This window comes from Mya arenaria, chromosome 13, assembly GCF_026914265.1.
Source record: "Mya arenaria isolate MELC-2E11 chromosome 13, ASM2691426v1".
NCBI classification, from domain to species: domain Eukaryota; kingdom Metazoa; phylum Mollusca; class Bivalvia; order Myida; family Myidae; genus Mya; species Mya arenaria.
In genome coordinates this window covers 56,009,590-56,037,414 of record NC_069134.1, presented here as the reverse complement: position 1 = coordinate 56,037,414, position 27,825 = coordinate 56,009,590, and the positions used below count along the sequence as shown (strand labels likewise).

The 27,825-nt window shown below is 35.3% G+C and overlaps 3 protein-coding genes across 4 annotated transcripts; 2 read left to right on the top strand and 1 right to left on the bottom strand.

Annotated features, from left to right (window-relative positions):
* The first annotated feature begins 2,421 nt into the window (after positions 1-2,421).
* LOC128213757 (uncharacterized) lies at positions 2,422-6,642 on the top strand. The gene is made up of 4 exons (XM_052919801.1): positions 2,422-2,941; positions 4,863-4,926; positions 5,803-5,917; positions 6,146-6,642. Exons 1-4 carry the CDS (start codon positions 2,720-2,722, stop codon positions 6,408-6,410), a joined length of 666 nt encoding a protein of 221 aa, XP_052775761.1. The 5' UTR covers positions 2,422-2,719; the 3' UTR covers positions 6,411-6,642.
* A 6,861-nt stretch (positions 6,643-13,503) lies between these two features.
* Positions 13,504-15,495, top strand: LOC128213756 (uncharacterized). 2 transcript variants are annotated; one of them, XM_052919800.1, is made up of 4 exons: positions 13,504-14,003; positions 14,262-14,277; positions 14,692-14,800; positions 15,089-15,495. In XM_052919800.1, exons 1-4 carry the CDS (start codon positions 13,920-13,922, stop codon positions 15,399-15,401), a joined length of 522 nt encoding a protein of 173 aa, XP_052775760.1. In that variant the 5' UTR covers positions 13,504-13,919; the 3' UTR covers positions 15,402-15,495. The 2 variants fall into 2 exon arrangements, with proteins under 2 accessions (XP_052775760.1, XP_052775759.1); XM_052919799.1 differs by having other exon boundaries at positions 14,214-14,277.
* Positions 15,496-25,163: 9,668 nt separating this feature from the next.
* LOC128215399 (uncharacterized) lies at positions 25,164-27,446 on the bottom strand. The gene is made up of 3 exons (XM_052922086.1): positions 26,959-27,446; positions 26,369-26,768; positions 25,164-26,222 (listed from the first exon to the last, which is right to left on the bottom strand). The coding sequence occupies exons 1-3, from the start codon at positions 27,444-27,446 to the stop codon at positions 25,164-25,166; spliced, it is 1,947 nt and encodes a 648-aa protein (XP_052778046.1).
* Positions 27,447-27,825: the final 379 nt, after the last annotated feature.

Below are 27,825 nucleotides of genomic sequence, written 5' to 3'. Positions count from 1 at the left end.
TGTAGTTCGTTAATGCAAGATGGGATATAGTAGATGCTACAAATAAGTGTTAATACAGTTCGTTAATGCAAGATGGGATATAGTTGGTGCTGCAAATAAGTGTTAATACAGTTCATTAATGCAATATGGGATGTAGTAGGAGTTGCAAATAAGTGTTCATGCAGTTTGTTAATGCAAAATGGGACGTTGTAGGTGCTGCAAAACAGTGTTGATGTAGTTCGTTAATGCAAGAAGGTATGAAGTAGATGCTGCAAATAAGTGTTAATACAGTTCGTTAATGCAAGATGGGATATAGTAGGTGCTGCAAATAAGTGTTAATGCAGTTTGTTAATGCAAGATGGGATATAGTAGATGCTGCAAATAAGTGTTAATACAGTTCGTTAATGCAAGATGGGATATAGTATATGCTGCAAATAAGTGTTAATGCAGTTCATTAATGCAAGATGGGCTATAGTAGATGCTGCAAATAAGTGTTAATACAGTTCGTTAATGCAAGATGGGATATAGTAGATGCTGCAAATAAGTGTTAATACAGTTCATTAATGCAAGATGGGATATAGTAGATGCTGCAAATAAGTGTTAATACAGTTCGTTAATGCAAGATGGGATATAGTAGATGCTGCAAATAAGTGTTAATACAGTTCGTTAATGCAAGATGGGATATAGTAGATGCTGCAAATAAGTGTTAATACAGTTCGTTAATGCAAGATGGGATATAGTAGATGCTGCAAATAAGTGTTAATACAGTTCGTTAATGCAAGATGGGATATAGAAGATGCTGCAAATAAGTGTTAATACAGTTCATTAATGCAAGATGGGCTGTAGTAGATGCTGCAAATAAGTGTTAATACAGTTCATTAATGCAATATGGGATGTAGTAGGCGCTGCAAATAAGTGTTGATGCAGTTTGTTAATGCAATATGGGATGTAGAAGATGCTGCAAATAAGTGTTGATGCAGTTCGTTAATGCAAGATTGGGTGTAGTAGATGCTTAAAATAAGTGCGTTAACTATTTTTCAACTGGACACTTGAATGGATACACTTAGACCATTTTGAAAAGACATGAACTGATGAAAGGAAAATCAATGAATAAAAACTGTAGGTTCGTTAATATACGGCACATTTATTGAAATAAAATTAAAGCAAGAGATATTTAAGCTTGGGGAAAGCCCCTTTTTACCATAGCAAAACCGCTCGTTAGTAAATATTTTAAGTTTGCTTTACGAAACGCTGATTGTTTGTCGTCTGCTTTATATGAGCGTCAGTTTCACTTCTGGGTAATTTTCAAAACTAAGGAGCAGACGAATGAAAAATTGATTAAAATATTACCCAGTTCAGTTATGTTTATACACTCAATATACACTGTTAAAGTTAAATTGTGTTAAATACAAAACATATATTTAAACTGTCATATTACGCATCTCCCATATGTGTAAATCTTCCTTTTTCAACAGAATATTAATAATACGATGCTGACTTTGACTAAAATCACACAACTTTATTTACTTTGTGTATGGCTGTGAACATGTGGTTAATTTTCATTACATTTCGTCATTAAAATGTGAATATCAAGCGGGTTACATTTCGTCATTAAAATGTGAATATCAAGCGGGTTACATTTCGTCATTAAAATGTGAATATCAAGCGGGTTACATTTCGTCATTAAAATTTGAATATCAAACGGGTTACATTTCGTCATTAAAATGTGAATATCAAACGGGTTACATTTCGTCATTAAAATGTGAATATCAAGCGGATTACATTTCGTCATTATGATGTGAATATCAAGCGGGTTGCTTCCTAGTCTCTGAAAATATTTGATTGAACGTGCATTGTTAATACGAATCTAACATCATTTTGAATATAACTTTTTATGAGGTATTCATTATTTAAAATAACACTTCATGCGTTAATTGATGGCAATATCAGTTTAAAGAAAGCAAATGTCTACTTAACTGTTCTTACATTTATTACATTCGGTTATGGTGCGTTAATATTTTCCATGTCTTGCTTTTGAATTTAAAAATATTGAAATTGTATGAATAAATATGACCTAAACACAAGATAGACAACATGATGAAAATCATCATCAATGTTTCTGTCTTAGGACATTATAATGGTATATTGACAATTAACTTTTTACTGTATGAAAGCTCAATCGATGTTAATTCACTTTTTGCAATTCTATCTCAAGCAGCCTACGTTCTTATCTCAGCAAATAAAGGGACTCATGTTTAGTTGAATTTATCTTAAATAAAAAAAATGTTTCTTTTGAATTCTGAGTCATAGAAATGTGTTTCAATATGCATTCATATTGTGGCCCGCTTAATTAATGGATAAAGATTGGACATTTTTTTTTTTTTTTCGATAAGCATTTTGCCATAGGATTAAGCGACATAATTTAAACGCAGGAAAGAAGAGAGGATATATGCCTTAATAATTTCAAGTTAAGTAAACAATGTTATAACAAGGATATTTTGTTTTAATGAATAACAAAAAATAGATATTTGGTACTCATTGCCATATTCACGAAATGGAGCGTAAAATAAGACATTAGGGTAAATAACGCATAGGGTAGTTCAGGTAATGAAGGGAGATATCACATATAGACAAATTGAAGAATGATATACCAACGTGAACTATCACTATATTTAATCATATTGATATAAGCAAACGATCAGAAAACATCTAAGTAACAATATATTGAGCAGCACGGGAGATGATGTACGAGAACATGACACACACAGGACACTTACACACGGCCAACGGTCACATGACTCCTGGAGGAATAACACATGGTCACATGGCGCACGGAAACATGGAAAGCGGTCACATGACTCCTCGAGGGATAACACATGAACACAGGGCGCATGGGAACATGGAAAGCGGCCACATGACCCATGGAGGGATAAAACATGGACACATGGCGCACGGGAAAATGGTAAGCGGACACATGACGCACGGCAACATGGTAAGCGGTCACATTACTCTTAGAGGGATAAAACATGGACACGTGGCGGACGGGAACATGGTAAGCGGACACTTGACGCACGGCAACATGGTAAGCGGTCACATAACTTCTAGAGGGATAAAACATGGACACATGGCGCACGGGAGCATGGTAAGCGGTCACATGCCTCCTGGAGGGATAAAACATGGACACATGGCGCACGGAAACATTGTGCGCACGTGAACATGGTAAGCGGCCACCTGGCTACTTGAGAGATAAAACATGAACACATGACGCACGGGAACATGGTAAGCGGATAGATGACTCCTGGAGAGATAAAACATGGTCACATAGCGCACGGGAACATGATTAGCGGTCACATGACTCCTGGAGGGATAAAACATTTACACATGAAGCACGGGAACACGGTAAGCGGTCACATGACTCCTGGAGGGATTAAACATGGACACATGACGCACGGGAACATGGTAAGCGGTCACATGACACCTGGAGGGATTAAACATGGAACGTGGCGCACTGGAACATGGTAAGCGGTCACATGACCCCTGGAGGGATAAAACATAGACACAGGAACATGGTAAGCGGTCATTTGGCTCCTGAAGGGATAACACATGGACATGTTGCGCGCGGGAACATGGTTAGCGGTCATTTGGCTCCTTAAGGGATAAAACATGGACACATGGCGCACGGGAAAATGGAATGCGTTCATTTAGCTCCTCACGGGATTAAACATGGACACATACCGCACGAGAACACGGTAAGCGGTCACATTTCTCCTGGATGGATAAAACATGGACACATGTCGCACAGGAACATGATGAGCGGTCACATGGCTCCTGGTGGATAAAACATGGACACATGGCGCACGGGAACATGGTAAGCGGTCACATGGCTCCTGGAGGGATAAAACATGGCGCACGGTAACATGGTAAGCGTTCATTTGGCTCCTCAAGGGATAAAACATGGACACATGTCGCACGAGAACATTGAAAGCGGCCACATGACACCTGGAGGAATAAAACATGGACACATGGCCCACGGGAACATGGTAAGCGGTCATTTGGATACTCAAGGGATAAAACATGGACACATGGCGCGCGTGAACATGGAAAGCGGTCACATGGCTCCTGGTGGGATAAAACATGGAAATATGGCGCACGGCAACATGGTAAGCGGTCACATGTCTCCCGGATGGATAAAACATGGACACATGTCGTACAGGAACATGATAAGCGGTCACATGGCTCCTGGTGGGATAAAACATGGACATATGGCGCACGGGAACATGGTAAGCACTGGAAAATGGTGAGCAGTCATATGGCTCCTACAGGGATAAAACATGGACACATAAAGGTTTACTTATTAAACTGATTTATTTCTACCCGTAGATGCATTTAATTATTAAGGCTACGTTCTGTTTTCGTCAAGCTTGAGTTATTCCATAAGGTCATAATTAATTAGATAATTGCTATTATTTTATGATTATACATTTAATACATTGATGAAAACGTAAGACATCAATGAATTTAAATGTGATATTTTAAGAGCTATTAAGAGACGAGCGGAATTAATTTTGATAACAAAATGGGTATATTTGGGAGTTAAGATGTGATGTAATCAAGGAGAGTGCGTTTATTTTAATATACGGTTCTGAATAACAGTAATCGCAAATTAACAGCTTCAAATCTCTAAGTTTTCCGTAAGCCCACCTCCGTACTTGAAACATCGAATATCGTTAAAGTTTGAATTTTAATATTTTATTTAATAAATCTCTCTATATCAAAATGGAAGTCAATGTTTTGTTTTCTAAACTAACAATCATGCATGAAATAAGCGATGTTTCACAACCAAGTTGACAGTTAATTGAAGTTATTACATTTGATACTTACAGGTTTTTAGCGCTTCATATCAGAGCGATTTCATCTTAAAAGATGTGAAGATTTCCACTGTTGGCGGTAAGTTGGATTTTATGATTATTAAAAAACGGGTCAATTTAGTGAAATGTAAACATTTAGATAGTCAGGTTATTTTGTTATTTGAAAAAGTAAAACTCATTCACGTATATTTAAATTTAAAATAATTTAATTTTAAATAATTTCAAGTATTTATTTGCTTTAATAATGAAACAAATCATATTTATTGTATATCTTAACGTATACGTTTACGCGTAAAATAATATATTTACATTCGCCTAGTCCTTTGTACATATAAAACTTGACATCTTTATTGTTTAACACTCCAGGGGTTATGACGTCATTGTTTACTTCAATATTGAGCTTCGATAAGATAAGCGGGGGGTTATTATTCAATGATACAATAATCAGCTTTTTTATACAAACGTATCTTGTCGGTTGCATTTCTTTGAGACCAAATGGTTGATTGCAGAAGATACTACTATTGTTTAATCACACTGAATATTTCTTTAGAAATGTCAATATAATTATTGATCGCAATTTTATTGTTTTTTTGAACGCAGTAGTGCATGGAATTTGCTCGCGTGTCGTACTGCGTCAAAACAAGATCAAATGCGACCTATCCTTAAATAATTAAAAGTAAAAAAGAAGATTATTTTTACCCTATCCATGGGCTTAAACCAAACGTAAACACAAATTACAAGAGCTGGATATTTAATAAATGTTGTCCGAGGACTGATTTTGAATTAAATTCTTCCTAAGAATCGAAATTCGGAAGTAACTGCAAGCCGAAGCCGTTGCTGATACGAACCAACTTTGCACATTATTGAGTAATGTATTGAGTATTTGTCTCAGGTATCTTGTTTGTCTTGTTGTGTTGCTTAATCTGCATTTCATACCCCCTATGTGACGTTGCAGGTATAGTAGGAGCTATGCTAGTCGTGATTTTACTGGCAGCCTTTCTAGAGGGATTCAAACATTGGCTTTACATTCGACAGAGAAATGGATCAGACCACACTCAAGTTAAAGGGAAGTAAGTATGGAGACGAGCGTGTAGATCCCTTCAGTACTTAAATGGTTTAATTCCATCCTGTTTTATTCAAATTTCAACAAGTTTTATACTCGCGACCTAAACATGACATGAAAAAAAATAGGAAAAATGATTTAATAAACGTAATGCTATTCAAAATTACAGTTTTTTTTCATAGGAAATTGCAGCCATATATTACAATCATAAGCTGTTTGCCTTTCAAATTTGCAGATCAAGACAATTCACTTCCTTTTGGGACAACATTGCTCGTATTACTGCTTCACTACACAAGATGCTATCGGTGACCGTCGGCTATCTTCTGATGCTGTGTGTCATGACAATGAACGTGTGGATGCTGGTTTCTGCTGTAATTGGCGCTGGAGTAGGCTACTTACTCCTACGTCCTGCTGTAAGTGCCTGCTTTGCCATGAGAAGAAGCAAGCATGATTGCAATGAAATAGGGAAACGTGAGGAAATGAATTTGGTAAAACATTGAAAGGAAACAAATGTGGAACACATTGACAAAGATTGCCTTTGCCTGAAGTGTTTTTTACAAATGTCAGTAAGTTATAACGGGGTAAAATATCAGTTGCTTGCATACAAGAGCAATAAAAAACCTTGTCACTTTGGTTGAAGATGTACATGTTAACTTTGTTAAACTTGAAATATATTGTTCGAACGTGATACGTTTAATGTGTTTATATTATTGTTTAAAAATGCCAAGTCTACCCATGTTTGTCATAAACACTTACATTTCAGACAGCAAAGTAAGCTGCATATTCCACAATAATGCACAGTAACACTTGAAAAATATGTTGACACAGATTACCACAGTAGATATGATATATATCTAGCTACTTGTTAGACCGTCGAAAATCAATTAACTTTTTCATAGTAGCTGGTATTGTTGTTTAAATGTGTTTGCTATATGGTTTTATATCAGTTTTGAAATAACTACTTATAGCGTAGTCTGTTACTCAATGTAGCTATCAGGCAAACCACCGAGATGAACACTTAACTATTAATCTTAATTATATAAGTTAAACATCCATGATATTACTCTGTAGTCAACTGCATTTGCCAGATATACGTTAGGTATATGCATCTAATTTGTAAAGACGATTTTAGATATTATAATAATGATTGCATAAATCGAAGGCATCTGAAGCATGTCACTAACCATAAAACGCCGCTAATTTTCTTAAAACAAACAAAAACTATTTACAGTGGTATATTTGAATTAGATAATTGACTTAATCTAGGAAATGCTTCAGAGGCTTTATAATTACCGACCCAGACACAAACCAATTCACTGTTTGTGTTTCAGTTTTTATAAACACATATTCATGCATGTTAAAAACAATCATATCAGGCTATTTAAATAGTTAAATAAAGTGTATCCAGCGACAAATAACAAATACTTATTTCTTGCATCACCTTATTGCATTTTATGGTATAACTATTAGTTTCTTTTTCTATATTCAACAGCAAAAATACAGCTATACTTTTGAAAAAAAATCCGTATCACTTAACTGTCGTTTTCTGATCCCGTATTAAAAGGTGTGTAATCAAGGAATTACTTTCGCATCGCTTGAAATAGCGTGACAAAAATAACTGAAAAAACCTGTCTGATTTACATGCATAGCATGACATTTTGACTATTTTTTCTCACGCCACCAGCAGCAGTTAAATATCCATGAACATGATATTCAAACAACATTGAAGATAATCACGAGGATCATTTTCACAGATGAGAACACTTCCAATCTATCTATAATTTACACAACTGGTAGCTAATTCGAATAAGACAAAAATTCACTTTACCGTCAACATGAGCTGATTACCAAAACAAAAAAGACAGAATCACATAGTAATAGAGATTGACTAACGATCTTCCCTTGTCTCTGCATGTTATGATCGTCAAATCGTCAACATTCACTTCCAACCTTGTGTTAAAATATATTAACGTTATATTTGTTATTTTTTTTGTGCTGTGACAATTAATTATTATTTTCGAATAATAATAATAAGCATTTTCGAGTAATTTATTTGTTTTGCTGATATATAAAATATTTTCTTGTTATTTAGCTCAGTACAGTGAATTCTGTGATTGCTGACTTGTACAAAGGTACGTAACATATTCCTACGCGCGAGATATTCCATATATGGATTTTTGACAGAGACCGGTAAATCGAATCCGTTCACAAACGGTGCTTCTTATGACAAACGAAACTGTATTTATACAACAACATATATCTGTTATTCACTGAAAAATACATTTAAGATGCAACTTAATCAACATCAATACACAAAACATTGTAGAAACAGCAACATAATTTACTTGGGGGCTTTAAAGGAAAGAAAAAAGTAATAAAAACGAAATAACATGTGCAATAAGACGTCAAAGGTGGTATACAATCTAATACAATCTAAAAACGAAACGATTGATCGAGGTCATACTCAAGTAATATAGCCTATAATCGCCCGACCAACGTAATACTCCAAACTAATTGAGTAAAGAAGTTAAAAAGAAACTTCCGACTTATAATAAAAAAGCAACAAATAATGACGTCCAATTTAAGACTTAAGATAATATTACTCAGTCCGAGGAAATTCAAAACCGATGTAAAACAGTCGAATGCGATAATTAATATAATAACAAAGCAAAACTAAAAACGCACAGAGAGTGAGCGTCCATAATCAATGCGCATTGAACGAGCAACATTTGTGGAAAGTCGACCGGTCACTCTAGGAAAAATTAAGAATGCGGCAAGTTAAAGGCACGCTTGTTCTCACATTTAAAACCACTACCCTCTAAACGTCAACATACACGTACATGAGAATTGTATTTCACAATGACCCATCTAAACACTGACAATAATCATAAGTTGGATTAAAATATTCAGAAAGAAAGTATGCAATGTTTAATGTGCATTTAAGTTATTGTGTGTTGGTAGAAGACTGTCCATTTGACTTTGACCTTTTATCATTGTGCCATTCAACATAAGAACATGTTTCTTGTTACTGCTGACCGCTTGGCTTATCACTTTATATCATTATTAATATCAAAAGTTTATAAGTCTAAACAATGCTGTTTTTGTCTGGCCTTCAAACTTTACATAGATACACGAAGTACTGTTAAGATTAAAGATTGTTGACTTTGCTACGGACGCTGAAGTATCTTTGACAGTATATCCGCACGGAAACCCATGGCGATTTCATCTGTAGAGGGTTGCAGACTAATTCACATGCAGTTAATTCCATTCCCAGGGCAAATTCTAATTAAACTGGTCACAATAAAAAAACTTAAATTCAAATTATACCAGTGTTATACTCGCAAACACTATGGAGCGTAAATTCGATGTAAAATTATTCTCGACATTGACTATTCCTGTATGTGTTGCTTCATTTATTTACATTTAGCCCCAATGTAGCATAACACTATCAGGTAATTCATAGCATAGCGAAACCGCTAATCAGTATTAGCTTACTTTACGTGCACTGTTTGATCGTCACCTGCCTTAAATGTGCGTCAGTTTTGAGTCTGGTTAGTTTTCAGAACAACTCATATGCAGACGAAGGCTGCCTTAAAATATAAGCTAGCTTCAATTATTTATATACAATCAATATACTTCTCTGAAAATCGATTTGTAATAAATCCGAAACATATATTTGAACTTTCATTAATGGATATCCCAGCCGCTTTAATCTTGATCAATCGGGTGTTAATAATACGATGTTGACTTGGACTTCAGTTACACTACATTATTTACTTGGTGGGTGGTATCTAAATTGAGGTAAAGTTAAATTTTAAATCCTCTTCATTTGGTCGTAAAAGTGATTATCACAAGGGAGTCACTTCATAGTTGCTGCAAATAAACCGACTTGTGAAGATTATTTTTAAAGATGCACTCTTACTTCTAAATAAGATATACCACAATTAATACAATTGGTTTAATTTACCGAAAAGGATGAATAAATATCGAAATCAATGGTTCTTGTGAAGGATAGCGTGTTTAATTTGAAACAAACGGTGCAGAAAGCACCATATTTCACCCTTTTGAGACGACAGCTGATCACTGTAAATCGTTTAGCACTCACCAGTCGTTTAATATAGATAAACAAACATCTTACGCCTGTGTTTCAAGTATGATGTAAGAAATTAAAATTGTAAAATTTCTGCTTAATATTAACAATGAACAAACTTACAAACATTTTACTGTACGATAGCTTAATCAACGTGGATAACTTTACATTCCGTGATAATTTTCGTTGTGATTATATGATATTATTTATTTTTGCATTTCGATAACGAGCAAGAACCTTCCTAGTCCGTGCATATAAAGGGAAGCATATTTGGTTGAATTATCTTATATAAATAATCCATTGTTCCTTAAGACGTATGCATCACATGCATATCAACGTTTGCATTCATATTGTGCAGTAATGGGATCGAGATTGGACAGTTTTATTTTAATTTTTGATACGCATATCGCCACAGGATTGCGCGATAAAAAGTGTACACAAACATGGGAGAAGAAAAAGCATTTGCCTTGATCGTATAAGTTAACAATGTATTAACAGAGGATTTTGTTTAGAATAGCATAAACAATAAACTACTATGAAATTTGTATGGAACATTTATGGAACTCGATATTCCAGCCAAAATAAGGCATTAAAATATAAAAACGCATAAGGCAGTTTAGGTAACGAATGGAAATATCACATGTAGACAAACGGAAAAATATACACTCGTGAACCCTCATTAGATTGAAAAATATCGATCATAAAATTCAAATAGGAAAACTACTCAGCACGAGAAAATGCAAGTGGGGCACGCTCAAATGATGCACGAGAATATGACACATACAGAGAATATGACACATACAGAACATGAGCACATGATAACCGTTCAATTGGATTTTAAAACTGAAAGCATGGAGCACGGGAACATGGGGCGTGGAAATATGTTGCACAGCAAGATAATGTATGGTCACATGATGCACGAGCACAAGGTATGTTATAAAGATCGGCTCATGAAACTAATCTTATCCCTACTTTAGATCAATTCAAGCATTGAGATGATCACTGACTAAGCCTGAAATTTAAACACTAAGTAACAACTAATAATGTAATTGCTCTGATTATCTTTTTATACACTAACATTGATGATTATAAAGTGCTTTCATTTTTGTTTTGAGAAATTGTTTAACAAATAGTCTGGCATTGTTATACTGTTTAGCTGTATATATATGTAAGATTGGAGTTAAGATGCATAATAATCTTATCAAGGAGGCCGCATTCATTTTTACAGTTTTGAAATATCAACCGTTGTCGTTCATTAACCACTCCAAATTAAGCTCTTTACCCTAACATTCGGCTTGAAACGAACATACATCGTACGTCGTCATGGGTTATTTCGGAATGTAAGTATTTTATTTAGCAATGCACTCTGTGACAAACGAAATGTTTGCCTTTGTAAAACTTGTGCATGACATTAGCGATGTTCATCAAGCATGTTGATAGCACATCAAAGCTATTTCTTTTTTTGCAGTATTTAAGCGCTACATACCAGAGTGATTTCATCTTAAAATAATTATGTGAAGATTTCTACAGTTGGCGGTAAGTTGCTTTTTGATTTTTTTTTTATATTTACTCTAATTGAAAACAGGCTGTTCAATCACTGACGGGTAAAAGTAGGCATATTATGTGGTTGTATGGAAAATACATTGATTAAGGAATTATTTTCCTTTCATGTATTGTATTTCTTGTACTATCGGAGCCAAGGACCCCCCCAACCACCCCCCCCCCCCGCCGCACCATTTCGGACTAGAAATTGTTAAAATTTTCTTGGGGGAATGCCCTTGAATCTCACTCTTAGCATGTTGATTCTCATGGAGGTTCTCTCTAAATTTCGCAGACTTAAACGTCAAATCCTGGAACCGGTGCAGTTCTAAACACCCAACACTCTTCATTCTTTAATATCAAAATGAAATCCATTGACCATGCGAAATAATTTTTACATGATTAGATAATGTTTGGTGACTGATCCACGTGTATGCACTTTTAAAAGCTTTTTATGATTTGAATTGATATTGAAGTATTTAAATGCAATTACTTTGGTTTATGTTTACAGGTTTACAGGTTTTTGGTTAAACATTTTGCTACTGAGCATGTTTCTGTAGCTTTTTGCATATATATTGGCTATAAACGTATTGAATAAAATTGAACAGTTTTGAGAAATATTTGGGCGCATTTAAACATGGATACTGTGTGTGGTGACGTCAACAGGGAACAACAGTTGTCCTCCATTTTTTAAAAGTACTTCATAATTTTAAGGTAGTTTTTAATGTTTAAATAAACAAAGTAACAGGATAAGTATAGTACTAGGTTAGTGTCGTGGATTGAGAAAGTGTATCTGGCTCGGCTGCCGAATTTATCGGGTTCGTCATCGGCCCACCCGATTAAATCCTCCGCCTTGCCAGATAACCTTCCTCCATCTACGGCACTAACCTAGTATTCTCTATATATCCAAAAGTAAGTTGGTATAGTTACAATAAGCTTGTGTCATTGTAGTTGGTACTGTTGTTTAAATAATTTGCTAAGCAAAATAGATTTTATATGATTGATGATGATTTATAAATTGATTTTTGTTTAAAAAAAACCTACTGTAGCGTAGTCTGTTACAGAATGTAGCGATAAAGCAAACCACAAATATGTACTATACATTAAATGTACAGGTGAAACATGAGTATTTCATATGCAAGAGATAATTTAAACGTATGTTCCTCTTTTATAAGGAAAATAAGAAATATTGTTATTCTGATTGCATAAATGGAAGGCATCGGTAGAAGTCGTAGTAGTAGTAGTAGTAGTAGTAGTAGTAGTAGTAGTAGAAGTAGTAGTAGTAGCAGCAGCAGCAGCAGCAGTAATAGTGTAGTAGTAGTAGTAGTAGTAGTAGTAGTAGTAGTAGTAGTAGTAGTAGTAGTAGTAGTAGTAGTAGAAAAAGTAATAGTAGTAATAGCAGCAGTAGCAGAAGTGTAGTAGTAGTAGTAGTTGTAGTAGTAGTAGTAGTAGTAGTAGTAGTAGTAGTAGTAGTAGTAGTAGTAGTAGTAGTAGTAGTAGTAGTAGTAGTAGTAGCAGAAGTAGCAAGAGTAGTAGTAGTAGTAGCAGTAGCAGTAGCAGTAGCAGTAGCAGTAGCAGTAGTAGTAGTAGTAGTAGTATTAGTTGTACAGCGACAGAGACAGAGGTAGTTAAAGAGAGATCGTGCTCGGGTAATGATAATGTTAGCTAACGATATTCATCATTAAATTATTTTCTGTCTTCAAATAGACAGATTACTCATCGGTGCAAAATAATTTTAAGATGAAGCGTATAGCTGAAAGATGGAAATTTGCAATCATTTGATCATGCACATTGAATAGTATAGTTTATAATCGTATGCATACTACCGACTTGCTTGATATACCTTTGATTCAATTGAATGGTCATGTCTACTTTAAATACAAACATAATCATACTTCTTTAAGCGAATTTAAACTTGTATTGGATGTGAATTCAACCGAAAACCACACTCTGCTTCACCAAGATTTCATTTGATATAGGTTGTTGTGTCATAAGTATTTCAAATGAATTGCTTTTATAAACTATAATCCGTCTATACGGAAAAAAAATCAGATTGAAGCCTTTGGATAACTACCGTATTAAGTAATAATTAGAGTGGAGAAGCGGATATCTATGACCAATTTATTACAAAGGATAATAACACTTAGTTCGAGGATTTAAATATAGTTAAAGGCCAATGCAAAACAGCCGAATGCAATAATGTAAAGAATAAAGCGAACTAGAAAGAATAAAGCACAAAGAGAGTGATTCTATGCGTATCTAATGAAAAGTGATTGTTTCGAAACCTGCTGATGTTCGGCAAGGCTAAAAAGGCGGCAAAACACTTGTACGTTTGTTTTTACGTTTACAACCGTAACACTTTGAATAGCAACGTACAATCATGGGAGAAGTGTCAAACGAAAATTTAACCATGAATAACCTCAGCCCTGAAGGAAATTATAAGATGAATCCAAATATTCAGAAAGTAAGTATTAATGTTTTTTAAACTATATTTGCGTCGTAGTGGTTAACGTATTGTGTGTCTTAAGCTGGTTGTCAATTTGACTATGACCTTTTATCATTGTGCTATTAAACATTATAACAGAAATAATCTTATATTGCTGACAGCTTGTCATGTTTCTATTTATCATTAAGATTGTTACATTTGCTCTAAATGCTAAAATATTTTTGACAGTATTTCAGCACAGAAAATCATGGAGATTTTATTATTAAAGGATTGCAGCTTAATTTCCCTGCAGGTAATTTTATTGTCATACATAATTCTGAACTAATTTCATAAACATAAACAATATGGAGGCAACTTTCGATGTGAAATTATTATCGACATTGACTATTCCTGTGTTCATATATTTAAATTTATCTCTAATGATGAATAGCACGATCAGGTATCTCATTACATTTCCTAATCTTAGTTTTACACTTGAAACATTTAATCTCACATACCACAGACAGATGAGATTGATACGCAAATCTTACATATACAAAATGTGTGGTGAGCTTGATCTCTTGTAGGATACTCTTTATTTTCGAGAAACAGATATCTGACCTATTACAGAACTTTGATAAAACAAGAAGGAAACATATGCTTTAGTGCCAAATATTAAAATGTAAGTTATGTATGCAGTCTCATATGATCACATCAACACTTCCAGGTGTTGTGCTGTCGATGTTGTTCGTTCTGGTGTTAGTGACGTTGCATGAAACATTTACCTATTGGATTCAACACAAATGGAAAATCAACCGTAGTCTGAAGACTTTTAGGTAAATCTTGATAATTGTCGTGTGAACAAAACATTTTTCGAAAGTGAAAACTATTGTCAGAAAAATACAAGCTTTCTTTTAGCGATCAACAATGTTCAATTTATGCAGTTAAAAGGAAATATTTTTACGAAGTGAATGATTAAAACAAGATCTTGGAGTGATTCACCATAATGCTTATATAAATTTTGTACATTAATTCGAATAATGATAACAAACATATATAAACAAATTTGTGTTTGTTTTTGTTTTCATGGTATGCTGTACAAGTAAATCTCATGTTTATTTCAGGTCAAAATATGACCAACAGGCGGCTGAAAGTCGTTTTCATTTAATTGCTACACTAAACAAACTGTTGACAACTACCCTCTTGTATCTTATGGTGCTATGTATCGTGTCAAGAAACATTTGGATTCTTGTTTCCGCTATTTTGGGAAAAGGTGTTGGATATCTTCTCTTCCGCCCATTCGTGTCGGCGTACGTCAATGTCGGTTTCGAAAAGAACAAGGAGCGACGTACGTGCATTGAAATGAGACATGTTAATGGAACTGTGTCCGGAAACAATATAGAATTAATATGCCCACTAATCGAGGCTTCGTGTTAAGGGTCTTAACGTTGAAAAAGATGTCCATATTTTTCCATAGACCTAAACACTGCTAAGCTTATTGTGTTGTGTGTAAAATATACATACAATTGTTTTAACGTCTCGTGAACTGTTTCTTTAATCGTCCAAGGCCCAGACCCCACCATTCTTTAATGACAATACCTTGACCGTCTACGGTATGTCTGTGTTAATTTTGTACATTGCGTTTCTCACGTTTTGTGTATATCAACCCCTTGTCTTACGCCCTTTAACGAATTATTCGTTAAATATTTTGCTACTAGGTTTCTCTCTGTAGTTTGCATTGTATAATAATATGTTCACGCAACACTTACTACATACCAGTACGTACAAATATAATCAGATAATGTTCTTCAAGAGTATCTTAGTTTGGCTGCAGAAGAGCAAACGTATTGTCTTTGTCTGGACTATTCAGTGTCTCGGGCCGTTTTAAGACACCTGTGCCAATTATTACGTTCTACCTACAATAAACTGGACACCTTAAAAGGATACTCTATGGTTATTCTGAATAGACATTCGTAGATGGAATATCTATGACAAAGATTTGTTTTTGTTTATTTTATAAATATTATGTGTGTTTAAGCTTTAGGAAAATCAAGATAAGCCATTCTGCAAAACCGTTTAATAGTATATATTTTATAGATAAGTATGTTTTACGGTGCGCTGATTGTATCGTCATCTGCTTTATGCAAGCGCCATATTCCCTATTGTTTAGGTTTAGCAATTCATGTACAGAAAAAATAAAACTTACGTTTAATATTTATTTAATTTTAGTTGTATTATTTTACTAAATAATATCTGACAACATATATATTTGAATGAAGTACCACACATACGTAAATTATACTATTTTATTAAACTCATCTGCGGATCGTTATACGATATTGACGATGACAGAACTTACAATATTACTTGGTGTATGGTAGCGAAATCTAGGTAATGTTTAAAAATATCGCATTTTAACATAATAATGTGAATCACATACGGGTCACTGCATTGTCTCTGTAAAAACACCAAGTCATGAGTCGTTGGTTGTTTCTTGAACAAAAATATATGTATCTTATACCTTTTTGGCGAAATAAATTGGTTTCAATGTTTCAACCATTCATGACTCTATTTGAATGAACGTGCATTGCCTATGCCAAACTAAGATCATTTTGAATTTAATTATGTATATGAAACCGTAGAAGAATCATCAATTTAAAGAGTAATACATGCCTTTGGGAAATTTATATGTGTATCAATCCCTTCTAAAATACATTACACTTCGTTCTGTCATGGGTCCATTTGTATGTTCGGTATGAATGGTTGAAAGTATCTTTAATACAACTCTAAGGTACATAAATATGAACCTTTTTAATATAAAGAAAATAGGCAGCACCACTGGAAAAAGCTTGAGATACTTCCATTATGTTACAACTAATTATATATGATGTTCTTTAAATACACTAAAATCGATGATAATGATACGCGTATACTTGCATTTAGAGAAAACATCAAACAAATAATTTGTCATTTTGATGTAGTTTACTGTTATATAGACACCAGATAAAGCGTGGTACACTTCAGAATAAGAGTTAGCTTTTGAATGCTCTAACGATGAATAGAGCACGGTTTGGAGTTAAGATAAATAGTAATCTATTGAAGAAGGTCGCAATTTTTATACGGCACTTTATACGGTCAAGGTCGCACATAATACGGCCAAGGTCGCACATTATACGGTCAAGGTCGCACTTTTAACGGTCAAGATCGCACTTAATACTGTCAAGGTCACACATAATACGGTCATGGTTGCACATTATACGGTCAAGGTCGCACTTAATACGGTCAAGGTCGCACATTATGCGGTCAAGGTCGCACATTATACGGTCAAGGTCGCACATAATCAATCCAATATTAAGGACTTTTGTTAAGCATTCTGCTTAAACATATCATTTACATAGTTTATTGTGAAAGGTTATAGCAGAATTTAAGTGTTGTATTTAATGTGACAGCAAATTTAACTTATATCATTGATATTTAGGTTTTTAAGCGCTTCATACATTTCATCTTTTTAGAAGATGTGAATATTTCTACAGTAAGAAGTATTTTTCTTTTGTATTTTATAATTTCACCTTAATTTAAATCAAGCTGTGACCTCAGTGACGATAATAAGTCATGTACAATGGTTTTATGAGAAAAGACCTCATTGTTTTGTATATTTAGACTAATTAACGCCTCATTATTTGAACCTTAAAATGCAAATTACAATTCCAAAATAATCAGTGTATCCCGACTCATGTGTCGAAACAAAACGTGACCGCAAACAAACATAATCTGTAACCAATGTTGTCCGACCACTTATTTTGATGGTGTATTGAAATCTGGTCATTAAACCATAAAAGCGAAATTCGCAGGTAATTGCAAGCCGGAAGCCTAGACAATCTAGTATAGCCATACTTGCTTATCGCTTTTATTCAGGAAAAATGGAAATGACGGAAAATACAATTTGAAAAGCGAAAAAAGATGGCAACGGGCACGAAATACTTAAGTCTTCTATTTACCTAGCTTTACTATATAAAGTTTCTGCTGCTTAAATCTACGCAACTGATTACAACAAGAGCACATAACAGAACTTGACACGGACCTTAACATAATTCGGAAGTTTCAAAACCATGCATTTAATTGACCAAGAGGCATTATGGCCGTCGTAAACGACCTGCTAATATAGTTATCTTAAATTCTGGAGCCTTAACATGTTCAATGGCCAGATCATACAATTGCTAGGGTGATAATAAAATCTGATGTCGCTTGTTATTGCCCGCTTCAAAAAAAGCTATTTGCCGTCGGTCAAATAGTTGCCATGGCTTGCAGGAACAATTCAGTTAAGGTATGCAATACTATAATATCATATCAGCCAATGGATAAATAAACGTTTGAAAACACCCAGTGTTTGACATTTTTATTTGTTATTATTTAAATGAACAAACTACAATATTATTGCAAAACCTGGTACAATATACAAAAACTCCTGAGACGCCATGAAATTTGCAGGTAAACAAGATTCAATATGTTGTTGTTTGAGTCAGCTAGCAGAAGCCTGTTCCCAGGCAGGATGAGCACACTAGACCACATGCAGTCTCTGATGTCAGTCGGATACTTGACTTGGATAGACGCAGTTGAGGTAAACTGTAGTCACTTCAAGACAACAGAGGCCGCTATTGCCGTACCGGAATGTTATCTTGGTGAAATATGTGTGTGACATTATCCTCTTTGTGTTTGATACACGTTCATGTTTTTCAATATACTTACATGTTCAAACAACTTGTTTTTAAATTCTATATATGTTTTACATGTGCTGCAGGTATCCTTAAAATGAGTCGAAATTGAATCGCAAACAACAACAGACAGAAACAATAACATGCTATATTCCGAAACAATCTGTATTTCATTTAACATTACAAGAGAAGACATACATAAATTAAACATAATAAAAGGAAATACAATATTGAAACATTACAATGAGGCATGTTTAAGACATGAAGATGTTCAATCCTCTTGAACTGTAGGTACCACGAAGCAATGATCGTCAACATCTGCGACTTTTAAAAAGCGAAACTCAACAATATTTATTCAAGAGATTGAAAACTCAACATTTGAAAGAATGTCCATATGTTTGTCCCTGAGTGTGAATATTTAAATTATACATACGACTCCAATTTTATCAAAATTAGGGAAAGGATACTAGAAAAAGGTCAAGATTTATCATTTAATACGCACGTAAGATTTATATCTGTCTTCTTGTGGGTTTGATGCTTGTTAAAATATTTAAAATGTATACAGTCAACACTGTCAATTGGATATTTTACCAGATTAGATGTGTATCGTCCTTGCGTAACCAATTAAATTTAACCATCTATAGAGACCGTGTAAGGATCATGTCAACTATTGACTTTCTGTGAATGTTTCTTCTACTGTGTTATGGTTCTTGTTGCTGATTGTTTTATAGATTGCTGATTGTTATCCTTCAGAGTTTGCTCATGCTTTTAAGAATGACAACGACGAGAATGATGATATTGCTACTGTTGTTCATTACGATGATAAAGATGATGATGATGATGATGATGATGATGATGATGATGATGATGATGATGATGATGATGATGATGATGATGATGATGAGGATGATGAGGATGATGATGATGATGATGATGATGATGATGATGATGATGATGATGATGGTGTCATGATTTTATATCTCGTTTATATCCTAACCCATTTGAGCAATCAAACATGGTCCTATATTTCAGACCTTTTGCGTAATCATTACTTCAGTCTAAATATGACATATTAAATGTATCTGCTTTTGAACACCTCAGTTTTAACAATTTGATATTTTCGCCGTCTGACACATGTTACAACAACTAAATGACTGAAGCCGATCTGGTTTGAGGAATTATCCCGTCTTCCTTTCCAATTTGGCGTGTCAGAAGTGTAACCCTCCATTAATTTTTGAATAATAAAATTTATGATTCAAGACAAGAACACTAGGTGCATATGTTCCTACCAATGTTACTCAATGTATAGGAAGTCAACTTAAGATCTTGAAAGTTCTCTCAAGAGTTTGCTCGTTCTCTCAAGAGGTAAGTAATATTCTTGGATCTGCTATGCATGCCGACATTTCTTGAATTTATTACAATATGCGTATGTTTATTTATTCACATTTTATTCAAATTCTTTGTAAAAGTATATTTAAATGTGCTAGAACGCAACATCTTTACTTCAGTCCCATTTACATTTTGCTTTCTTAGCCCTATCCCCCTATGGACATGATTAAATCAATATTAACTGCTAACGAGACTCTTGGCGCTTATATACAAATGATGAGACACTGTCGGGATGTTAATTGGCAGAACATTTTGCCACGTAAGCACATGGTATCGCTCAGAAAACGATGCCATAACAGCAGAATTGAGTGGAGGGAGTGGATGACCGGCATGGAAAAGTGTTCGCTGTCAAACGGAGACATTATTAAGAATTGTAAGATTAAACCTAAACAACGCGTGAAATCATTTAGCAGTAAAATAAAAAATATTCATCTTTGAAATATGCATCAAACATTTCTCGTGAAACTTACTGATAACACGTATTTTTTCATCTTACACTGCAGTTTTATTGCAACTTGCAAGTACAGTGTGGTGGTAGTTTGGCATACGATGTGTGATATGTGTATACATATAATAGAAAACGTGGTTGTTTGTCGTCAAACATATTGCAAGATATCGCCAACCTGAAAGCATTACCGACCGACAGGATGATGAATCCAACATGCCTTGGACTAAATATGGAATATGTTCAATCACTGAAATCTCAAAATCATTATAACTAAGATCACTTAAAGTACACAATTCTTTTTTTTTCATTATAATGAATTAATTATTGATTGGTTTTCAGTTCAATAAAAGCTGTCTAGTCTTGTTTTGTAGTATAAATCGGTTAGTAATACAAGAACTTAAGTGTTTTTTAATAAACCTCTTGCAACCTAACAAAATAAAGTTTTGTCTAGTTGAAAATTGATTTCTTCACAATTGTGCAGACATTTACTCTGTCCTGTTAATCATCATGCAACATTGTGACTGTCTTCGGAAACCTCCTGTTTTGGGTAGTTGGCAGTTATATTACTCCTTTATATCACTTTAAACTGTCGCATCATTATCCATGCCAAAACTATGGACGTTGTCATTACGTGGCATTCTTAAATCTTAACAAGTTTAAATATTATTCAATAAGAGTTCATCACGCAATCCTAGTGTTTCTGGATAATTCATTTTTTTTTCGTTATCCCCATTATTTCGAACGGTGTGTCCGTCTCTTGATTTTGATCTTGTTAGTCTCGCACTGCTTCCTGCAGAGACCATATCGAACCGCTTCTTTTCAATGTTCACAATATCAATCATTTCGGCATGCTTTCGAACATAAGAAAGATTGTCACCAGGTAACTCGTGTTTTAGTTGTTATTTACGGAAAATAGGAATTCCATTACATTTTTATAATTTAAATATCGTAGTTTTTGCTTGTCAAACCCTACTGCATTAAGGTCATTTGTTCGACCTTTTATAATGATTACAAACAATTCAGGTAAATCGAGATTTTCATGCTCTATTCCAATACGTTCTAAATGTTTAGACTAGTTTGTTAAATGTAAAGTATTTCACAGAACGCTTAGCCAGAGCCATGAATGTTGATGATGTTTCTGGAAAAATAAAAACAGCTATTATCCATATTATTAAGACAAGCATGCAGCTGATTGAAATGAGAAAAGTTCATGTTATCTTTTAAGTTATGACTCCTCGTTTGCAAAATCATTTATGTGTTGATTGATTTATTGAGATATATATCTGAAGCAGAAAAAACGGGAAATCTCGTTGGCTTTGCCTCAAAGCTATCCATGAAAATATATTTTACTTCCTCCTCTTCCATGTTTAACACTTCGTCCGAAATTGATCTGACGCATACAGCTCTTGCAGTGCTGTCATCTCCAATGTTTCGCCAGTGATTTTCTTTCCTGTTCCGGTCTCCGTATGGAAACACACGAAAAGGACCTTTTGATTTGTCGTAGCCCTTCAATATATATAAATTTACAGACAATTACAATGATGTGTATAGTTGATGACCGACTTGAATAAGTCAATTACAAAACAAAACAAGTTGCAAAACCGTTTTTGTAATATTAACCATAAACCAAATGCACTTTTCTTCAGATAATATATTTCGATTACAAAACAGAAATATTTCAGGAACGTCACAAATGACCGCCTCCACCCCCATCCCCCTATCATATTTGGCTTTGTCAGAGTGGTGACCAATTGACCTCTAAGTGTGAACTTGTCCTTCGAGGCGAGAGCACAAATGCTATGCGGGCACGTGATATTCCTATGCTGGTGTACATTTTTGTGAAGTTTGAGCACATTCCTGACAGTGCGATTTCTATTTATTACCAAAGGGTGCATGGTATCGCTTTATCAGACAAAATAAACGACATAAACGCTAAACCAACATAGAGTGATTTGATAAAAAAACAAAAATATTTGACGAGTCCAGATGGTCAACCTTTAATCTGCACTCTCAAAGATGGACCGTTTTAGCACTTTTTAAACCTTTTTGTCTTGGAATGAGTCAAATTTTGCTAAGATGTCTGAAAACCAGTCTGGAAACCAGTGACTGCTGACAAAATATCAGATAACAGTTGTTCATATTTAAGTTCAACAATTGATATCTTAATTAAAGCAATAGTCCACGAGTGGCGTTGCCACGATTGAAATATTTATTTCAGGTGTTCACGAGGTGATTGTTTTGAGACATTACACTTAAACAAATATTTTGTTTATTATATGCATAAAAGTGTTTTTTAATAGAGGGTAAGTTTTTTTATTTTTGTGTAAGATTGTGATATATTTTACCGACTGAGCATCAAAAGCTATATTTCACTAGTGACGTAGCCACGAGTGAAATATTCACTTTTTGTGTTAACGATGTGAAATATATTGCAAACTTACACTTAAGCAAACAATTTTCTTTTGATAGTACTCATAATAAGGATAATATGAACTAAGGCGCTGCCTCTACGGGCTCAATAATTCATCAATCTTCATCATAAATGAAGTTTTGTTTAATTGCTTATATAATAGTAGTAGTAGTATTCGTAGTAGTAGTATTCGTAGTAGTAGTATTCGTAGTAGTAGTATTCGTAGTAGTAGTAGTATTCGTAGTAGTAGTAGTATTCGTAGTAGTAGTAGTATTCGTAGTAGTAGTAGTAGTAGTAGTAGTAGTATTCGTAGAAGTAGTAGTATTCGTAGTAGTAGCAGTAGTAGTATTCGTAGTAGTAGTAGTAGTATTCGTAGTAGTAGTAGTAGTAGTAGTAGTAGTAGTAGTAGTATTCGTAGTAGTAGTAGTAGTATTCGTAGTAGTAGTAGTAGTATTCGTAGTAGTAGAAGTAGTAGTAGTATTCGTAGTAGTAGTAGTAGTAGTAGTAGTAGTAGTAGTAGTAGTAGTAGTAGTAGTAGTAGTAGTAGTAGTAGTAGTAGTAGTAGTAGTAGTAGTAGTAGTAGTAGTAGTAGTAGTAGTAGTAGTAGTAGTAGTAGTAGTAGTAGTAGTAGTAGTAGTAGTAGTTAGTAGTAGTGGTAGTGGTAGTGGTAGTGGTAGTGGTAGTGGTAGTAGTAGTAGTAGTAGTAGTAGTAGTAGTAGTAGTAGTAGTAGTAGTAGTAGTAGTAGTAGTAGTAGTAGTAGTAGCATTAACAGTCACATGATGATGATGATGATGATGATGATGATGATGATGATGATGATGATGATGATGATGATGATGATGATGATTGATTGATGATGATGATGATGATGATGATGATGATGATGATGCAACCCTGAAACAAAAAACAGTTCTTTTATATTTTATTACTACTAGTTACCATATAATAACAACACAAAAGAAGAAAAATAGCAATACTGTGTATTAAAACTACCATAACAAAGAGATAGAAGTGACAGCAATTTGCAATCAAATCGAGACGTTGGAAGACTTGAAGACTCAGCGATCCGGATTGGATACCCAAGCTCTTCGCAATTAAACCTTTTAATTCTTTGACGTGCTCGGTGTTAAGCACCATTAGACGGGTATCATCTGATCTCGGTTGAACCAGTACTAAATGCGTATAGCTATATGTAGCTTATATATTAATGACGTCCATTTTCCTTTGTAGGAAATGTTGGTTTCAAATGCAAAAAAAAAAATCATACTGTTATTTTCATGAAATATTTCAAGTGAAAGAAAAACTATACTTAACTGAATAAAAGGTAGGTAATTTTACACTATTGACTTATTCAATTGGCGATATTTCACTATACAACATTGCTAATCTTTCATTCGAAAACGCTTTCATTTACTTTACTTTAGAAACAGGAGATTAATTTACTTAATGACTTTTGAAATTTCACTTAAAAATGTTTTTTATTTCTCCAGTTCGTTATTAAAAAGCACGGAGGTTCCTCTTTTGGATGAAACAGGCTACTGCCATGTACTGCTTACATGGTTCTATGCTCCGGCCAAGTATCTACTTCATTATCAAATACTGAGACAGTGGTCGAGTTAGGAATTTCCTTGGTATTTTCCAAACATTTTTGTTTAGATAAGCATCCTGTGGCTCTCGAATTTAATCAGACATAATCTGAGACTCTGTGATAGTTATATACACACTTTATTTATTTTCTCTTACTATTTAGTTCTAATTGTCAATAGGCCTTTAAACAAATGCAATATTTTTATAATCAAATTATTTTCTTTTTTTTTACATTATTTGTTGTTTCCAAAATGATGGGAACTAACTACAATTCATTTTAAAGTTGTTCTCAAAGTTATTATTTTCCCATCCTACTTTTGAGTACCAACTTGTTTCAATGTTAAAACTACATATTTCAACAACAAGCATTAAAAGCAACATCATTCATGATATATGACGTCTTATCTCCGTGTCGAGAAATTGACACATAATAGCCATATCTTAATGTCATGTTCTTGATTGAATAATTATGTACATATACGTGACGAGTTGTGCGGTTAAAATTTAAGTAGATCGAAATGATTGAGAAAATTGAAGCAAACCTTACATATAGAAGTAAATTTAACTTTTTTACTGTCCTAACAAGCAACAATACAAGGTTTTAGAGTTCCTGTTTGAATTATACCAATTAAATCATGCAGAATATACCCAATCAGAACGCCGCCATTAGTGTATCTAGTGTCTCGTACACCGCCATTAGTGTTTCTGGTATCTTGTACACCGCCCTTGTTGTGTCTAGTGTCTCGTCCACCGCCATTAGTGTATCTGGTGTCTCGTACACCGCCATTAGTGTATCTGGTGTCTCGTACACCGCCATTAGTGTATCTGGTGTCTTGTACACCGCCATTAGTGTATCTGGTGTCTCGTACACGGCCATTAGTGTATTTGGTGTCTCGTACACCGCCATTAGTGTATCTGGTGTCTCGAAAACCGCCATTAGTGTATCTGGTGTCTCGTACACCGCCCTTGGTGTATCTGGTGTCTCGTTCACCGTCATTTGTGTATCTGGTATCTCATTCACCGCCCTTAGTGTATCTGGTGTCTTGTACACCGCCATTAGTGTATCTGGTGTCTCGTACACGGCCATTAGTGTATTTGGTGTCTCGTACACCGCCATTAGTGTATCTGGTGTCTCGTAAACCGCCATTAGTGTATCTGATGTCTCGTACACCGCCCTTGGTGTATCTGGTGTCTCGTTCACCGTCATTTGTGTATCTGGTATCTCATTCACCGCCCTTAGTGTATCTGGTGTCTTGTACACCGCCATGTTTGTATCTGGTGTATCGTACACCGCCCTTGGTGTAACTGGTATCTCGTATACCGCCATTAGTGTATTTGGTGTCTCGTACACCGCATTTCGTGTACCTGATGAATCGTACTTCGCCCTTGGTATATCTAGTGTTTCGTACACCGCCATTTGTGTATCTGGTATCTCATACACCGCAATTAGTGTATCTGGTGTCTCGTACACCGTCATTCGTGTATCTGGTATCTCATACACCGCCATTAGTGTATCTGGTATCTCATACACTGCCATTAGTGTATCTGGTGTCTCTACTGCCATTAGTGTATCTGGTATCTCGTTCATCCCCTTGGTGTATCTGGTGTCTCGTTCACCTCCCTTGGTGGATCTGGTGTCTCGTGCACCGCCTTTTTTGTATTTGGTGTCTCGTACACCGCCCTTGGTGTATCTGGTGTCTCGTACACCGCCCTTGTTTTATATGTTATTTCGTACACCGCCATTTGTGTATCTGGTATCTCGTTTATCGCCATTAGTGTATCTAGTATCTCGTACACCGCCCTTGTTGTATCTGATGTCACCTACACCGCTATTAGTGTATCTGGTATCTCGTATACCGCCATTAGTGTATTTGGTGTCTCGTACACCGCATTTCGTGTACCTGATGAATCGTACTTCGCCCTTGGTATATCTAGTGTTTCGTACACCGCCATTTGTGTATCTGGTATCTTATACACCGCCATTAGTGTATCTGGTGTCTCGTACACCGTCATTCGTGTATCTGGTATCTCATACACCGCCATTAGTGTATCTGGTGTCTCTACTGCCATTAGTGTATCTGGTATCTCGTTCATCACCCTTGGTGTATCTGGTGTCACGTACACCTCTCTTGGTGTATCTGTGTCTCCCACATCGCCCTTGGTGTTTCTAGTGTCTCGTCCCCCGCCCTTAGTGTATCTGGAGTCTCGTACTGCACCCTTGGTGTATATTGTGTCTTGTACCCCACCCTTTGTGTATCTTGTGTATCACACCCCGCCCTTGGTTAATATGGTGTATCGAACACCACCATTAGTGTATCTAATCGTACCACACCCTTGGTGTAACTTGTGTCTCGTACCCCATCCTTGGTGTATCTCGTGTCTCGTACGATGCCATTTATGTATATGTTGTCTAGTTCGACGCCATTAGTGTATCTGATGTCTTGTACCTCGTTCTTGGTGTATCTCGTGTATCGTTCACCGTCATAAGTGTATCTGATGTCTTGTACCTCGTTCTTGGTGTATCTCGTGTATCGTTCACCGTCATTAGTATATCTGATGTCTCGTTCCCCGTTCTTGGTGTATCTCGTGTACCGTTCACCGTCATTAGTGTATCTGATGTCTTGTACCTCGTTCTTGGTGTATCTCGTGTATCGTTCACCGTCATTAGTGTATCTGATGTCTCGTTCCCCGTTCTTGGTGTATCTCGTGTATCGTTCACCGTCATTAGTGTATCTGATGTATCGTTCCCCGTTCTTGGTATATCTCGTGTATCGTTCACCGTCATTAATGTATCTGATGTCTCGTTCCCCGTTCTTGGTGTATCTCGTGTATCGTTCACCGTCATTAGTGTATCTGGTGTCTCGTACTGAACCTTTGGTGTAACTGGTGACTCGTACATTCGCCTTGGTATTACTGGTGTCTCGCACACCGCCATTGGTGTATCTGGTGTTTTGTGCACAGCTCTGTAACTGGTGTCTCACACACCGGCATCATCATTATCATCATCATCAACATCGTCGTCATCATCATCATCATCATCATCAGCAGCAGCAGCAGCAGCAGCAGCAGCAATAGCAGGATTAGCAGCAGCAGCAGCAACATCATCATCATCAGCAGCAGCAACACTAGCCTCATCATCATCAGCACCATCGTCATCTAATGAGACTGCTACCCCTATTACTCCTACTACTACTACTACTACTACTACTACTACTACTACTTACTACTTACTACTACTACTACTACTACTACTACTACTACTACTACTACTACTACTTACTACTTACTACTACTACTACTACTACTACTACTAC